This window comes from Mytilus trossulus, chromosome 2 (assembly GCF_036588685.1).
Source record: "Mytilus trossulus isolate FHL-02 chromosome 2, PNRI_Mtr1.1.1.hap1, whole genome shotgun sequence".
NCBI lineage: Eukaryota > Metazoa > Mollusca > Bivalvia > Mytilida > Mytilidae > Mytilus > Mytilus trossulus.
Window position 1 is genome coordinate 74,344,290 of NC_086374.1, and position 18,550 is coordinate 74,362,839.

Below are 18,550 nucleotides of genomic sequence, written 5' to 3' on the forward strand. Positions count from 1 at the left end.
AATTATTTGACATTAGTTAATTGTATTCTATATATCTATGAGTTTTAAACATTAGAACAATAAATTAATTTGTAAGTCAGAAAGAGAGTAACAGACTTGAAAAAATGATGAAAATTTTGGCTGAAAAAGCTTCTGTTTGGTTTATATACAGTGAAAATTTCAACCTTCAGATTCAGATATGACATTTTAAGTTCCATGACATTAAACAAATGATTTTAAATATAAAGAAACAAATAGGATGGTTAATTTTGGAAAACAGAACTATATATTGGTATATTTTATTTATAGATTGGTTTTCTATTTCCTTTTTTCAGAATGATTGAATCTATTGGTCCAACTAACACAAGACGTTACAAGGTAGCAGTTTACTTCAAAGGTGAACGACTGGCCACAGGAACAGGACATAGTATACAACAGGCTGAAATGGCTGCAGCTCATAATTCTCTTAAAGAACGATCAGGTAAGGCAGAGTTATAATACTCCTGACTAGCAAAAGCAGGAGATTAATGTTATTTAGAATATCCATGTATTGGTTTGCATTTAAATTGGACAGTGAAGCCCTGTGATTATGTTGCTAATTATAAAGTTCTTTCATTGTAGAAAGTTGCTCACATGTTTAATGATTTTTGGTTAAATATCTTAGACGTATTGCATTTCCAATAATTTTTCAAAGTCCCAATACTTCATTTCGGCAAATTAAAATTTTACGTTTCTGCAATTTGTATTTGTTACTTTTCTGAAAATTTACCTGGTAAATTATAAATATTTGAATATATATTAGATAGATTATTAGGGCCCCGACTAAAAGTCGGGTCGCCCTATAGTGATCAGTCCGTCCGTCCGTCCGTCCGTCCGTAACACTTTCGTGTCCGCTCCATATCTAGAGAACCATTATGATTTCATACTTAATACTTAACATGATTATCAACCAACACCAGAGGGTGTGTCATGTTGTATGTACAACTTTCTGGGTCAAAGGTCAAGGTCAAAAACTTTGGTTTTAGTTGACAACCCCCTGTCCTGTGGTGAAGATCGTGTCCGCTCCATATCTAGATAACCATTATGATTTCAAAGTTTATACTTGACATCCATTTTAACAACCACCAGAGGGCGTGTCATGATGTATGTACAACTTCCTAGGTCAAAGGTCAAGGTCAAAAACTTTGGTTTAGAGTTGACAACCCCGTGTCCTGTGGGATTGTGTCCCCTCCATATCTAGATAACCGTCATGATTTCAAAGTTTATACTTGACATCCATTTTAACCACTACCAGAGGGCGTGTCATGATGTATGTACAACTTCCTAGGTCAAAGGTCAACGTCAAAAAAACTTTGGTTTCAGTTGACAATCCTGTGTCCTGTGGTGAAGATTGTGTCCATTATCTTGAGAACCATTATGATTTCAAATATTATACCTGACATCCATTTTAACCAACACCAGAGGGTGTGTCATGATGTATGTACCACTTCCTAGGTCAAAGGTCTGTCTGTCTGTTGGTCTGTCCATCGCTAACAAATTTGATCCACACTATATTTTGAGAGGACAGCTGTTATTATTTCATACTTTATACCTGACAAACATTTTCAACTTAACATATATATAAACAAACACCAGAGAATGTGTCATAATGTATGCATCCTAGGTCTAAGGTCAGTCTGTCGGTCTGTCCATCCGTTCGTTGTTCTTAACAAATTGTGTCCGCCCTACCTCTCGAGAACCGTTAATATTTCATACTTTATACTTGGTGGGTCATAATATATTGAAGGCATAATTCTAAAAATATGTGACAAATATCAATTGGGCAGCACCTTTAAACATATTGTTCAAACATCAATCCATATATCCAGAAGTCACCTTACAGTAGTCAACAATTAGTTCACATCATGCAGTCATATCACTATTATACTATGAAAGTAAGATGAGAATATTTATCAGTTTTAACTTAAAATCTTAGATTGAAATCACACATGAGACTATGTAATAACTTCAAATAATGCTTCATATCAGATTATCCATACAACTTATTTACCCCACGTTATTGACAGCGGGGCCCACAGAGATGGCTTCCATCTCAATGATTTCAAGTTTATTTTATTTTTTTTTTAAATAAAGTAAAGGTTCTGATCTTTTATTGATGTGTGCACTACCTGGAGATTAACTCTCCAGCACATGGTAATTCGTATTGACTTTGAATATGCAATGCATACTGCTGTTACGAAAACATTTACTGCTGCTACAATCAGTTGTTGCAGATTTCATTTAGAACAAAGTAAGTGGTGAAAATTCAGTCGTTAGGTCTGAGTGCCGATTACAAAGACAAAGATAAGAATGTTGGTAAATGGCTAACACATTTCTTTGGATTGGCTTACTTGCCAACTGACATGATTGAAGAATGCTTTGTTGAATTAATAGCTGATGCTCCATCTGAAGTTTTGTTGATTATATATTGGAGTTTTATATAGATGTCAATTTGAGATATCCACCAACCATTTTGGCATCACCTCCTGACCCCGACCAAAGAGAACAACAAATGGTGCCGAGTCTTTTCATGCCCACATGAACTAGTAGTTTTACACTAGCCATCCTAACATTTTTGTCTTTGTTGATGTGTTATTGAAACTGCAAACATTATCTTATACATGTTATATAAAGATACTTTTTGAACATACGTTTTCATACATTAATGATTTTACTTGCATGTTATGATGACCTTTAACTTAATAAATATTTATTTTTTATTATGACTTTGCTTTCGATCAACAGGTAATCCTTAAAAAAAAAGCCCTAACCCTTTAACCCCAAATCCCACCTGTAGGCCTGATGGCGACAACAATTCTTTGATGGCCCGTATGACCCTCCATACTTTTTTTAACTGCCCTAGCTGAACTGTCATGATAGCAGGGACTTTAACCAAGCAGTTCATGGTCCATAAACTCTTCTCAGATGTCTGTTCATGAAAATATTGAACTTTGAAAGCCATTTAAGAGTTCAAAATTGGAAAAACGTGAAAAGTAGCAAAAATCAGGTTGGGGTGGGCATCTTTTGATGGCCACTACGTAACTGGAAATGACTGTAGGTATTAACTATTTTCATACATGCATGCATAGGTAGTACAGGAACACAAAGAGGTATAATATGGCCATTAGGAATCTAGTCCGTGAAATCTAGGTCACTGTTTTGTCAAAAATCCGTAAAAACTGACATTTGAGCTGACCTGACTTGACAATAATTATTCCCCAGCTAGACACTCAAGTCAAATATACTCCCAGTTAGCATGAATGGACTGCTGTAACTATAGGGTATTACTTGAATGACAAAGAAACACAGTTTTGTCATTGTTCACCTCTCAAGGTTGTTTTAAAATGAGAAAATAGACGGAAAATTGCAATTTTTCAGTGGGGGTGGGTTCAAACCCACGAGAAATATTCCACCTCCCACCCCTACCCATGCCATGCGCTCCAAAATCCCAATATATAGTTTAATACATGAGCATCAGTTACAGCATAAAGAGTCTGCTAATTTGCATATAATTTGCATATGATTGCAAATTTTCGAAAAATGCCTGTTTTTCCAGAAATGTCTTGGGGCTAATGAGTTAATTATTTGCTGAAAAGTAATAATTTATTTTTTACGGAAAAGTATGATATTCATTTGCGGAAAAAATGATCTTTTTTTCCAGAAATGCCATCTTTTTTTCCCGGAAAAGTAATGCCAAATTGTGGAAACGTAAAATGCTGAAAAAATCTTTATTCCACAACAATTCACAAACTACTGCACTATAAAGCCTTTAACAATGAGTAAAAACCATACCTTACAGTAAACTATATAAGGTCAAGACTAGACAAAATATAAAATAATTCAAATGAGATAACCAACAGCCTATCTAGAATCAGTACTTAATGGTATTCCCACTTGGACACAAAGATTCTGTGTGTCTTTTGTTTATATATTCATGAAAAACAAGAAACAGATATATATTTAATATGAATCCTATTAAGGGGGCTCGCAGGTCTAAATCGATTTTTTTATTTAATATAGGATTTCGATATATTTTTCTATAAATGAACTTTATCTTATACTTAATAGAAAAATGAAATAAAAAAAATGGGGTCACCGTTCATTTACGCTCACAATCTGCCTCCAAAAGAAGCATGCATTTTTGTTAGTGTCCTTTTTTTCTGTTGAACTAATAGGAGAAATATCGGTAATATCAAAATTAAAAAAGAACTAAATTAAAGAAATCGCTAAAATTTTACAATTATTTAGTTTATGTACAGCTTATGCGAAAACAATAATAAAAAATATAGGTCACCAATGACTTAAAAAAGATATTTCAATTTTAATGCCAAAAAATGACATTTTTGCACCAAAGGGAGATAATTTGGAGCTTTTTCAATGATATCTACATTTTCAAAGTCAGTTGGGGCCAACACAAAATGACTTTTTGGAATGATTTTTGTGCAATATGATAAAGTAACAACTATTTAAGGTAATTGATAAAATTTGTAATGAAAAAATAAATCTTTATTTTTTTTCTGAAAATCTTATACCCGCGAGCCTCCTTAAGGACAAGAAAACTTCAAAGTTTAACATGGTGATGAAGAGATACAAAGTCACTTAACATTTCCATACTGCCTTATTATTCACATTAAATATGAACTCATCAGTATGACAAGGTATGTGAGGATAACACAAGAATTTGGTTTGCACTTGAAGAATGAAGTTGTTCTTTTTGACTTTTTAAAATATCAGAACCCAAAAGCAATGGATAATGGGGGTTTTAAGAAAACTTACACTCCTGTTAAATTTAATTTATTTTTATTCCAGAATTATTTCCAATATTGGCTCATCAAAAGAGGTTTTTGGAGAGGAAATATAAAAGTATAGAGAACCAAAGAAGATGAGCAGCGAGAAATAAAGACAATGATTTAAGCTGTTTATGATGAAATGTCTGTTTTATGAGCTAAACAAATTACAATAGTAACAGAAGCATATCTCAGTGTTGTGTATCATGTGAACCATGTATCATGTAGTGCTATTAAAGGATTTGAAACAAAAATAATGAGTAAATGAAAAGTAGATTACAACAAATTTATTACATGTACTGGTAGAGTTACAACTTTTATTTGTGAATTTATTATTGCGACTCTAAGATGAAGGACAATATTAGAAGACTGATAAAGAGAAGTGATTCGTGTATAAGTTGTTGTAGAGAATGTATGTTGTAGAATACTAGGTGCAATTTTATTTTTTTAATATTTATGATTGCCATGATGTTGATTTTTTCATAGCTTTTGAATTAATGATAACTTTACATGAATTTATGAAGAAGAATAAAACTCGTAAAAGAATATCAGGTTTTTGTTTACCCCAAAAGTCTGCAAATGACCCATCAGTGACACTTAAACCTCAAATAGTTATTTGCTAAAATAAGTATAAAGTTAAGGACAAAAAAATTAATGGAAAAATGGATCGTACTGTGACATTGACAGGACATTGATTTACTCTGTCTTTTTAGGTTTTGTGACACTTCATATTGATGCTAACAGATTTTTTTCTGAAAAATTAAAATCTAGTGACCCCATTTATATCATTTAAATGAAATGGTCATAGCAGTAACACATAATTTATTACAAAAATTCTTATTTGCTGGGCTTTCTATAAGCTTTATACAAATATCTGGGTTTTTTTAATAGTCAGATGCAGTTCAAGAGGTCTAAAGCTTACACCAATTCATACATTATGGTCAAATTACATATAAATCTTTGTCTCAGGGATTTGTGTCAGATATTTGGGCTGCTTAGTCTTTTTCCTTCAATACAGGCTAAAGTATTTTGCCCCATAACACCCATTTTTCTTTCCATATAAGTCTTCAATAGTTTATAAAAATTCATATACCAAAATTTAAGCAAGTTCTAAATTAATGGGTAGTTCACCCCTGTAGTAGCATTGTCAGTGTAGTACATTGAAGCAATATGAATAAATTTTTTTGTATTCAATTTTTATGCCCCACCTACGATAGTAGAGGGGCATTATGTTTTCTGATCTGTGCCTCCGTTCATTCGTCCGTTCGTTCGTCCCGCTTCAGGTTAAAGTTTTTGGTCGTGGTAGTTTTTGATGAAGTTGAGGTCCAATCAATTTGAAACCTAGTACACATGTTCCCTATGATATGATCTTTCTAATTTTAATGTCAATTAAGATATTGACCCCAATTTCATGGTCCACTAAACAAAGAAAAAGATAGTGTGAAGCTCAGGTTAAAGTTTTTGGTCAAGGTAGTTTTTGATGAAGTTGAAGTCCAATCAACTTGAAACTTAGTACACATGTTAACTATGATATGATCTTTCTAATTTTAATGCCAAATTAAAGTATTGACCCCAATTTCACGGTCCAGTGAACATGTAAAATGATAGTGCGAGTGGGGCATCCGTGTACTATGGACACATTCTTGTTCTTTATATGATTATAGTGCTTTTGTTACATTGTGTTTAATGTGCAATTTGGTGCTGAATATTTATGAAAAGTATTTGATGTTCACACAAAGTTTTGTTTCATTTGTGAGAAAAGTCACAGAAGAAAGAGAAAGGTGTGCTGTTTCAAGTTCTAGCAGAGTGGTCATTAATTGTAATAGAGTTTGTTATTTAGTCAGTACAAGTGGGGACACTTACGACGATATATATGAATTCAATGATATTGTTTTTGGAGGGGGCAGGACCTTTTTCAGGACGTCAGGATCAGGTGTTCTTAAGCTCAGGATTTCGGGATTGATCCTATTAGGATCTGGGAACTCTAGTTTTGAATTTGGGGATGTCAGGATTTAAATTTCTTTAAATTCGGGACCTCAAGATTTCCTGTTTACAAGCCCAAGATTTTGGGATCAGGACCCCTCTGACCCCCCTCCCCCCTCTTTATGCAGTTGTAATTTCCATAGAATATTTACTATTTGGCCCTGCCTCCTCAGTCATTGTCCATTCAAAACTTTTGCATACAAACATGAGGATATGTGGTACAATTGCCAATTAGACAACTGCCAAGTAGAGTTCACATTGTGTCAATTAAAGCAGTAAAAGGTCTCCATTCAGCTTTAACCAATGAGAAATTACCATATATTTTAGAGTCCCATATAACAGGTCCCAACTTTAAAAATGTGAAACTATTCAAACCAAAAAACTGTTGGCCTAATTTGTAACAATTTACAAAAATACAATGATTTTTGGTATGTAGTTGTATCAGTATTGGCACACCAAAATTTGAAGCTAATGCAAAGCCAGTTGTGGATCCAGAACTTATTTATGAGGGGTCACTGACTGACTTAAAAAGGGGGGTCCAATCATGCTTCATTGATTCCCTACATATAATCAACCAAATTTTTCCCAAAAAAAGGGGGTGCTGGATCCGCCTATGATGGCTTACATGTTATTGTTACATATGCTGTATTTAAGATGTCCATCATTTATTTGCTAAGCCTTAGTGAATAGAGAAACATTGTTTAAGAATATTGGATCATGATAAGAAAAGGAGTTGGTTCACCAACTCTTAGTTTTGGCACAAAAAAAACTCTGAAGCTTTTTAACTGCGATAATGTTATGAAAATTTGATTATAAAATACTTGTTGTCTGCTCTTTGATCGGGTTGTATTCCCCATTTCCATTCTCAATTTGAGGTATATTTGAATGTCCAATTGTTTTAGTCATGGAAAATTATAACTAATTTGGTTAATAGTGATTTATTAATGATTTTTGTTAAAATTTGCATATTTGGCAAATGATATGACAGTTTTCTGAAAAACATCTATTGGTGCCACATTAGGTTTGCAATCTGTCTGTCTGTCTAGGCAAATAAGTTTTGCACACTTTTCTTCTTCATGCTTGAAGATATTGATTTGATATTTAGTGTATGGTAACAGGTTTCCCCAGGACAAATAAAAGATCAAAATTATCATCCATTTATTTTTGTTGTCTACTGTATTTCTTGCTTATTTTTACAATCACCTTCCGAATGATACTTGCTAGGGTATTAAACATTAGGGGCGTTTAGAGGACCAGTTTATTTGAAACTGTTTTAGTGAATACAGGTAAATAAAAGGAGTCAATACATTAACTGTTTTAGAAAGGTACTGTGAAATTTCAGGATTCATCATATAAAACAGTATAAGAAGCACAAGGATATTCAAAGATCGGTATTAATGGAGGTTGTTCCTTTTTTTACGACCGCAAAATTTGAAAAAATTTTCGTCGTATATTGCTATCACGTTGGCATTGTCGTCGTCGTCCGAATACTTTTAGTTTTCGCACTCTAACTTTAGTAAAAGTGAAAAGAAATCTATGAAATTTCAACACAAGGTTTATGACCACAAAAAAAAAGGTTGGTATTGATTTTGGGAGTTTTGGTCCCAACATTTTAGGAATTAGGGGCCAAAAAGGGCCCAAACAAGCATTTTCTTGGTTTTCGCACTATAACTGTAGTTTAAGTTAATAGAAATCTATGAAATTTTGACACAAGGTTTATGACGACAAAAGAAAGGTTGGGATTGATTTTGGGAGTTTTGGTTTCAACATTTTAGGAATATGGGGCCAAAAAGGGCCCAAATAAGCATTATTCTTGGTTTTCGCACAATAACTTTAGTTTAAGTAAATAGAAATCAATGAAATTTAAACACAATGTTTATGACCACAAAAGGAAGGTTGGTATTGATTTTGGGAGTATAGGTCCCAACAGTTTAGGAATTAATGGCCAAAAAGGGACCCAAAAAAGCATTTTTCTTGGTTTTCGCACCATAACGTTAGTATAAGTAAATAGAAATCTATGAAATTTAAACACAAGGTTTATGACCATAAAAGGAAGGTTGGTATTGATTTTCGGAGTTTTGGTCCCAACAGTTTAGGAATAAGGGGTCCAAAATTAAACTTTGTTTGATTTCATCAAAATTGAATAATTGGGGTTCTTTGATATGCTGAATCTAACTGTATAGTTAGATTCTTAACTTTTGGTCCCGTTTTCAAATTGGTCTACATTAAGGTACAAAGGGTCCAAAATTAAAATTAGTTTGATTTTGACAAAAAATGAATCGGTTGGGTTCTTTGATATGCTTAATCTAAAAATGTACTTAGATTCTTGATTATTGGCCCGGTTTTCAAGTTGGTCCAAATCGGGGTCCAAAATTAAACTTTGTTTGATTTCATCAAAAATTGAATAAATGGGTTTCTTTGATATGCCAAATCTAACTGTGTATGTAGATTCTTCATTTTTGGATTTGTTTTCAAATTGGTCTACATTAAAGTCCAAAGGGTCCAAAATTAAACTTGGTTTGATTTTAACAAAAATTGAAATCTTGGGGTTCTTTGATATGCTGAATCCAAACATGTACTTAGATTTTTGATTATGGGCCCAGTTTTCAAGTTGGTCCAAATCAGGATCTAAAATTATTATATTAAGTATTGTGCAATAGCAAGTCTTTTCAATTGCACAGTATTGCGCAATGGCAAGAAATATCTAATTACACAATATTGTGAAATAGCAATTTTTTTTTTAATTAGAGTTATCTTTCTTTGTCCAGAATAGTAAGCAAGAATTACTAATTGCACAATGTTGTGCAATTGCAAGATTTTTTTTTAATTGGAGTTATCTTTCTTTGTCCAGAATCAACTTAAATCTTTGTTATATACAATGTACAATGTATATTCACTTTTTACTACCAACTGATAAATTAAAATAATCTTTACCATTCAGTGATAACAAGCAGTTTTTTTTACATCTTAATATTTTATGATGTATTTAAATGAGTAGTTATTGTTGCAAACTCCATTAGAAATTTTAATTGAGATTAGTTTTGGAATAAGGGAAAGGGGGATGTGATTAAAAAAATTGGGTTCAATTTTCTCATTTGAGAGGATTAATATTCAACAGCATAGTGAATTGCTGTAAGAGAAAACAAAAATTTTAAGTTCATTAGAACACATTCATTCTGTGTCAGAAACCTATGCTGTGTCAACTATTTAATCACAATCCAAATTTAGAGCTGAATCCAGCTTGAATGTTGTGTCCATACTTGCCCCAACAGTTCAGGGTTCAACATCTGCGGTCGTATAAAGCTACGCCCTGCGGAGCATCTGGTTTTCAAATATTAAAAAATGTGGTGGCGGCATTCACTAACTTCTTAAAATTATAATTTAGAAGATGGAAGCCTGAAGCCCTTTTCACACGAAATCTTAAGTGTAAAATTAATCTTACGATAACAATATTTAGTTGAATTGTTAAGGAATATTTTAGACTTAAGATAAATTTCACACTTAAGATTTATTGTGAAAAGGGCTACTGGATGCTTCTTACTTTGTATATTGATGCCTTATGTTACAAAGTTTTCGTCCATCACATGTCCATTGTCCTTGACCTCATTTTCATGTTTCAATGACTACTTTAAGACAAAGTTAAGATTTTTTTAATGTTAATTTCTCTCTTATTATAAGTAAAAGGATAACTATATTTGGTATGTGCGTACCTTGCAAGGTCCTCATGCCCATCAGATGGTTTTCACTTGACCTCAATCCCATCTCACGGATCAGTGAACAAATTAAGTTTTGGTGGTCAAGTCTATATCTCAGATACTGTAAGCAATAGGTCTAGTATATTGGGTGTTTGGAAGCATTGTAACGTGTACATGTCCAACTAGCAGGTGTCATCTGACCTTGACCTCATTTTCATGGTTCAGTGGTTATAGTTAAGTATTTGTGTTTTGGTTTGTTTTTCTTATACTGTATGCAATAGGTCTACTATATTTGGTGTATGGCATGATTTTAATGTGTACATGTGCAAATGGCAGGTGTCATCTGACCTTGATCTCATTTTCATGGTTCAGTGGTTAAAGTTAAGTTTAAGTTTTGGTATTTTTTTCTATTACTATACGTAATATGTCAACTATATTTGGGGTAGCAAAATATTTTATGATGTACATGTCAGTCTCACATGTTTTATTTCACCTAGACCTCATTTTCAGGGTTCATTGTTGAGTTTTTGTGTTTTTGTTTAAAAAAAAGTTTTTGTGTTTTGGTCTGTTTTATACGACCGCAAAAATTGAATATTTTTTGGTCGTATATTGGTATTACGTTGGCTTCGTCGTCGTCCTCCTCTGTCGGCGTTGTTGGCGTCCGAAGACTTTTGGTTTTCGCACTGTTACTTTAGAATAAGTAAAAACAAATCTATGAAATTTAAACACAAGGTTAATTACCATAAAAGGAAGGTTGGGATTGATTTTGGAAGTTTTAGTACCAACAGTTTAGGAATTAGGGGCCAAAAAGGGTCCAAATAAGCATTTTATTGGTTTTCGCACTACAACTTTAGTTTAAGTAAATGGAAATTTATGAAATTTTGACACAAGGTTTATTACCACAAAAGGAAGGTTAGGATTGATTTTTGGAGTTTTGGTGCCAACACTGTAGGAATTAGGTGTCAAAAAAGGGTCCAAATAAGCATTATTCTTGGTTTTCGCACAATAATTTTAGTTTAAGTACATAGAAATCAATGAAATTAAAACGAAAGGTTTATGAACACAAAAGGAAGGTTTGGATTGATTTTAGGAGTTGAGTTCCCAACAGTTTAGGAATTAGGGACCAGAAAGGGGCACAAATAAGCATTTTTCTTGGTTTTTAGAAGATATCTTATATACTTTATAAGATATCTTATATATTATATGATATATTTTATATGTTTTATAAGATATCTTATATAAAAATTATTTATAAGATATCTCCTGAAGTTTATAAGATATCTTATATAAATAATTGCATTGAAAATCAAAGTCTCCCTTTAAATCATAATTAAATGCGGTTCCTTCAACCAGCATACGTAACAAATCTTAAGACTTTACAACGTTTTATTTAATTTCATTCATATGAAAGCTTGTTGCCTATAATTAGATAATAACTTACAGTGTTTCGGGATTTTTTGCTTATAATTCGGAGACTTTTGAAAGGGACCCATGCTTCAATTGTATAAGCAAAAAATCCCAAAACACTGTTAGTTATTATCTTAATTAAATACAGCTTAATAATCATTTGAATTTTGGTGTCCTGCATAGTACAACACATACATGTAAGTTCTACAACTTCCAGAAGAATTATAGGGTTTTGAACAGATATATCATGCCCTTAAGGAGGGGTATTTGCGAAAAATACCAGTCGAGAGAATGTTGAATTTCGCGAGCCGTAAGGGAAATTCATTCTCAAGACTGGTATTTTTCGCAAATACCCCTCAAGAACATGCTTTATCTATGGCAAGCCATTTTGAACAGATATATCATGTTATGGAGGGGTATTTGCAAAAAATACAAGTCGAGGGACTCATATTTCCCGAGCCGCTAGGCAAGGGACATTTTGTCCCAAGACTTGTATTTTTTGCAAATACCCCTCCAAAACATGATATATCTGTTTAATTACACCGAATACATTTTAATTTAAACTCTGTACTAGGAAAAGGAAATATTTATTTGAGGACAAGTACTATAATAAAATATACCGCGGGAACTATACATGTACTTATACGCGTTCGCGCTGTCTTTATGTAACGTCATATCCGAAAAAAAAAAATTGGCGGGAAGATGATCGCAAATACCATGGTATTCGAGGCATATTCACCGGCAGTGGTGAAAAACAGTCAAAATGAGGAAAAAATATGCGAAAAATACACTGACTATTAGCCAATCAAAAGCTGGCATTCTTATATAAGGTGTTATTATGCTATTTATTCTTACTTCAAGATATCTCATAAACTTTATAAGATATCTTATATAGTTTATAAGATATCTCATATAGTTTATAAGATATCTTATATAGTTTATAATGTATCTTATATAGTTTATAAGATATCTTATATAGTTTATAAGATATCTTATATAGTTTATAAGATATCTTATATAGTTTATAAGATATCTTATATAGTTTATAAGATATCTTATATAGTTTATAAGATATCTCATATAATTTATCAGATATCTTATATAATTGTCTTTATAAGATATCTCCTAAACACATTTATTCTAAAAACAGTTGTTGGCATGACACGGGTTATGTTCTTCTCATATATGTTATGATGGTATGATACTAAACCCCTAACGGGAAGGATTGTGCCTGATGTTCATATGATGAAATCATAATCTTTCAGTCAGTTTAATTGAAGTCTGGAGCTGGCATGTCAGTTAACTGCTAGTAGTCTGTTGTTATTTATGTATTATTGTCATTTTGTTTATTTTCTTTGGTTACATCTTCTGACATCAGACTCGGACTTCTCTTGAACTGAATTTTAATGTGCGTATTGTTATGCGTTTACTTTTCTACATTGGTTAGAGGTATAGGGGGAGGGTTGAGATCTCACAAACATGTTTAACCCCGCCGCATTTTTGCGCCTGTCCCAAGTCAGGAGCCTCTGGCCTTTGTTAGTCTTGTATTATTTTAATTTTATTTTCTTGTGTACAATTTGGAAATTAGTATGGCGTTCATTATCACTGAAATAGTATATATTTGTTTAGGGGCCAGCTGTAGGACGCCTCCGGGTGCGGGAATTTCTCGCTACATTGAAGACCTGTTGGTGACCTTCTGCTGTTGTGTTTTTTTATTTGGTCGGGTTGTTGTCTCTTTGACACATTCCCCATTTCCATTCTCAATTTTATTTAGAAGATATCTTATAAACTTTAGAAGATATCTTATATAATATATGAGATATCTTATAAAAATGAAATTATATAAGATATCTTATATATTAAAGGAGATATCTTATATATTAAATAAGATATCTTATATATAATAGGAGATATCTTGAAATCGAATAAATAGTAAAACGGCTTGCCATATATATCTGTTTAATGTCTTTAATTACACCGAATGTTAACGTTCAAAAACGCATTGATGATCGTTACCTTAATTAACAATATCTTCTATACAAAACATGTACCTGAAGTCATAAAATAAGGCCTGCTGACCCCAGTCCACAAAAAAGACAAAGACCCTACATTGTCATCCAACTATAGAGGCATCACAGTTATTTCCATCATATGTAAGATTTTGGAGCTATGTATTAGAGCTAGAATCGAAGGTACACTACCTAAACATCAAAACAAGCTTCAGAAAGGTTTCACTAAAGGTGCATCCTCAATTAATATTGCTCTTTTCATCTCTGAGGCAATTAATGAAGCCAAAGATAAAAACGAGCGTCTCATTCTTATAACTCTGGATGCAGAAAAAAGCATTTGACGTGGTTGACCATATACACCTATTTTTGGAAATTATGTCACCAAGGAATTAATGGATTATCATGGTTTCTAATTAAGGAACTATATAACAAAACAACTACACAAGTTAAATCTCAAGGATACATCTCGGAAACGGCATTTGAAAATGAGTAGGGAGTCAAACAAGGTGGGAATCATCTCTGCCAATATTTACAAGGCTTATAATAAAAACATTAAGTACACATAAACTCAATATGAAACCACACTAGTGCATAAATTTACCCATTACTAATACCAGGGTGCTAATACGAATTAGTAATTCATATCACTTTCCTTTTGTTAAGAGAAATCTAAACAACTGATAAGTTAGTATTTTTATCCATTTTAAAATGTAAAGTGTAAATACAAGTTCCTGTTTTTTTAACTAATTTTTATTCTAACCCTATTCTAACTCTGTTACTATTATTTTTAAAATTTAACTAGTGCATAAAATTTCTAAAAACGCAGTTTTGAAAATATGACATATTTTTTAAAAATGCGATGACCCTGCAGATAGGGTGGACTTCCTGAAGAAGAAAAAGAGGAAGATCGTGGCGTTACAAGCGTCCAGTCGGATAGCGTATTTTTTGGCATATACCGCGGCAGAGAGGGTTAAAAAGGCGAAATCAACATCTGATTAGTTGAAACGTTCACACGTGACGTCGAACAAAACTTCATATTCCCCTCTGACATGTCGGAACTAATTCGTGCGACGTTACGCGCGGTTTTTGTATATGTAACGTCTTGAACTTTTTATTTCTAAATAGATTTAGCAAATATCATTATTGTGTTCAAATTATTTCAGATGCATACCTGCCAACTGTCACTATTTACGGGGGATTTCCCCCACGGAACCTCCCAAATTGAAATATTGAAAGAGCAATTTAGTCCACAATTTAAACAAAACAATTAATTTCACAATGACTTTAGGCTTATAAAAATATGAAGAAGCCAAAAAATCAACATTAAAATGCATTTGCAGGCCCCCTTGAAGGTTTTTTTTAAGACTATGACAGCCATCTTGCACGGGCATTTTGAAAAGTTGGCAGGTATGCAGATGTTAAAACAAAGACTAATTAAACTATACATGTTTCTCCGTACTGTTTATCAATATGTATGTCGTGTTTAGTAATAAAAACAAGCGGATAAGTGGCAAAAAATGACGGTATGCAAACTATTATTTGAAGTTCAGATAGTAAACAAAACTTAGGCAGTGGAACACAACATTCATTTCCCTTGGACTCGGGAGAGAGCCCTCGTGAAATATGAATATTCTTGGGTTAACAAATCTTTATATCTCCCTCAGGCACGGGAAATACATGTATATAATTCAAATAGTATGGGGGTAGGGGTCAAAATTGCTGTAAGTTTAGTTTAATTGACAGCGATTTTATATATATCTTTATTGATTTATCAATTTTCCCCATATTAAGTTAAAAGGGGTAGGGGGTCATTGAAAAAACTATTATGAATTAAGTTTTTTTTTATCCTACATTGAACTTTTGATGTCGTCCCTTACATAAGGTGTAATTAACTTGAAAATAGTGCTCATAGCTCTATAAAATGGCACAAAACTTGGTCCATCTTCAAAAATATCAAACATCCTACCAAAAGATACATCTTTATATTTACCCAAATATTATAATTTTCTGTAGAAGATACAATTTACAATTTAGATTGATATTTTAAAGGCATTAGTAGTTGGCTATGGTTTCAAATTTATCTCAATGTTTTATAGCGTACTTGATATTTTGTCACATTTTTTACGAATAGGTAGGACAATCAACTGTAATCTGAATTAATGTTATAAGGGAACACCTTGATTTGTTACGATATCAGCTAATACAACAAAATAAAGATACTTTTTGAAATATTTGGGTGGCCCTGAAAAGGGCCTTTGGTTTGTGTTGTTTCTGGAAATCAGATCTATTTCTTTGACTTCTTGGCGGCCTTCTTTTTTGGCGATTTTCTTGCCTTCTTCTTTGGAGACTTTCTTGCTGTTTTTTTGGCAGCCTTTTTCTTTGGAGACTTTGGCTTTTTGGCCTTTGACTTCGTAGACTTTTTGACTGCAGCCTTCTTACGTGGCGACTTCTTAGCCTTAGCATTGTTAGATTTATTCTTTGAACTCTTCTTTTTTGGTGACTTTGCTTTCTTTGCCTTCTTGGGAGAAGCAGGCGCTTTTCCCACTCGGAAGCTACCAGTTGCACCAGAAGCACCTGCGGAAGTTTTTGGTCTGACTAAAACCCCTGATTTCAATCCCTTAGCGAAAGCCAACTTCATTGCAGATCCAAGGTGTGATGTGTTGATTCCTTTGTTGTTAGCCAGGATGTACTTCCTAATGGCTTGGACTGAGGACCCTTTTCTGTTCTTCATTGCTGTGATGGCAGCAACAATCATAGATAAAGTAGATGGCTTCTTCACTCCTCCTGCTGCTCTTGGTTTCTTTGGTGTCTTTCTTGCCTTCTTTGCTGGACTTCTCTTTGGAGATTTGCTCCTGCTCCTGGACCTAGATCGGGATTTCCTACTTGGGCTCGGCATTTTAGTTACTTTCCTTTACTACGCAAAATATTAGAATGACAACGATATCAACAGGTGCTTCATTTAACTCAATAACGCGGACGTGATAGAGAGCACCCATAGAAATTGTATTTGAAAACAATGGAAAATGGCGGATAGAAAATTTTGTGTTTCACAGTTCATTCCAATTGCTGAAAACTAACAGGTAAGTGCGTGAAATAGGAAATGATTAATGTAGAAATAATTTGTAAGATCTTATCTTTAAATTGCACAACAAATAACGCACATTAAAAAATCTTCTCGCCATGAAACCATACGTTAAACTTCATAATGTCAGTTTCTAAAATGTTTGCTAAGACAAAGAGACACTCAAACACGGACGAACTATGGTCAAAAAGGGTATGAAAGGAATGAAATGGCCAATAAATGATGCTATTAAAATCTTGATCATTTTGAGAATAACTAATGAATGTAATTTTGAAATGCTTAAAGAAGCAAAATAAGTTTCAAGATATATCGACGAATGTCCGCCATTTTCATATTGACTATTTTCATTGAAACTTTTGGCAAGTAAAAAATGCACTAATGTTATTGCTATTAGTATATATTGTAAATAAATGTCTTCCCATGTTTACATTTTAAGAGATAAACTTCCTTACATGTATGTGACTATCTCAAATGACTGTATGAAAGTCACGGGTCTATTCATTTTTAGTGAATATGATTTTTTTTTATTCATAGTGAGTGATATAAAAATATGAAAGCCAAAAAAAATATTATATAGCCAATAGCAGTGTATGTAAATTTCTGATGTAGATCGGGATTTCCTACTTGGGCTCGGCATTTTAGTTACTTTCCTTTACTACGCAAAATATTAGAATGACAACGATATCAACAGGTGCTTCATTTAACTCAATAACGCGGACGTGATAGAGAGCACCCATAGAAATTGTATTTGAAAACAATGGAAAATGGCGGATAGAAAATTTTGTGTTTCACAGTTTATTCCAATTGCTGAAAACTAACAGGTAAGTGCGTGAAATAGGAAATGATTAATGTAGAAATAATTTGTAAGATCTTATCTTTAAATTGCACAACAAATAACGCACATTAAAAAATCTTCTCGCCATGAAACCATACGTTAAACTTCATAATGTCAGTTTCTAAAATGTTTGCTAAGACAAAGAGACACTCAAACACGGACGAACTATGGTCAAAAAGGGTATGAAAGGAATGAAATGGCCAATAAATGATGCTATTAAAATCTTGATCATTTTGAGAATAACTAATGAATGTAATTTTGAAATGCTTAAAGAAGCAAAATAAGTTTCAAGATATATCGACGAATGTCCGCCATTTTCATATTGACTATTTTCATTGAAACTTTTGGCAAGTAAAAAATGCACTAATGTTATTGCTATTAGTATATATTGTAAATAAATGTCTTCCCATGTTTACATTTTAAGAGATAAACTTCCTTACATGTATGTGACTATCTCAAATGACTGTATGAAAGTCACGGGTCTATTCATTTTTAGTGAATATGATTTTTTTTTATTCATAGTGAGTGATATAAAAATATGAAAGCCAAAAAAAATATTATATAGCCAATAGCAGTGTATGTAAATTTCTGATGTAGAATCATATTATATTCTCCTGTCATTGAGGGTTTTGTTGGCATAGTGTTAAATTCCTTGTTATTTATGTTGCCGATGTTTTCATATTCTAAAATCTAATTCTATCTTTCAATTAGGCAACAACCATTTTCTTATCGGG

At 32.8% G+C, this 18,550-nt stretch overlaps 2 protein-coding genes across 2 annotated transcripts in view; one reads left to right on the forward strand and one right to left on the reverse strand.

Annotated features, from left to right (window-relative positions):
* LOC134708003 (ribonuclease 3-like) overlaps window positions 1–5,351 on the forward strand; it is a 98,870-nt gene extending 93,519 nt beyond the window's left edge. Inside the window, exons 28-29 of the mRNA XM_063568220.1 lie at window positions 315–460; window positions 4,828–5,351. Of these exons, the coding sequence (XP_063424290.1) occupies window positions 315–460; window positions 4,828–4,904 (223 nt within the window). The 3' untranslated portion in view covers window positions 4,905–5,351. The remainder of the gene's footprint in view (window positions 1–314; window positions 461–4,827) is intronic.
* Window positions 5,352–16,172: 10,821 nt separating this feature from the next.
* LOC134705405 (sperm-specific protein PHI-2B/PHI-3) lies at window positions 16,173–16,812 on the reverse strand. The gene has a single exon (XM_063564143.1). The coding sequence runs from the start codon at window positions 16,793–16,795 to the stop codon at window positions 16,184–16,186; it is 612 nt and encodes a 203-aa protein (XP_063420213.1). The 5' UTR covers window positions 16,796–16,812; the 3' UTR covers window positions 16,173–16,183.
* Window positions 16,813–18,550: the final 1,738 nt, after the last annotated feature.

Coding starts and splice junctions, on each gene's coding strand:
- LOC134705405 (XM_063564143.1), bottom strand. CDS start 16,795: ATGCCGAGCCCAAGTAGGAAATCCCGATCTAGGTCCAGGAGCAGGAGC.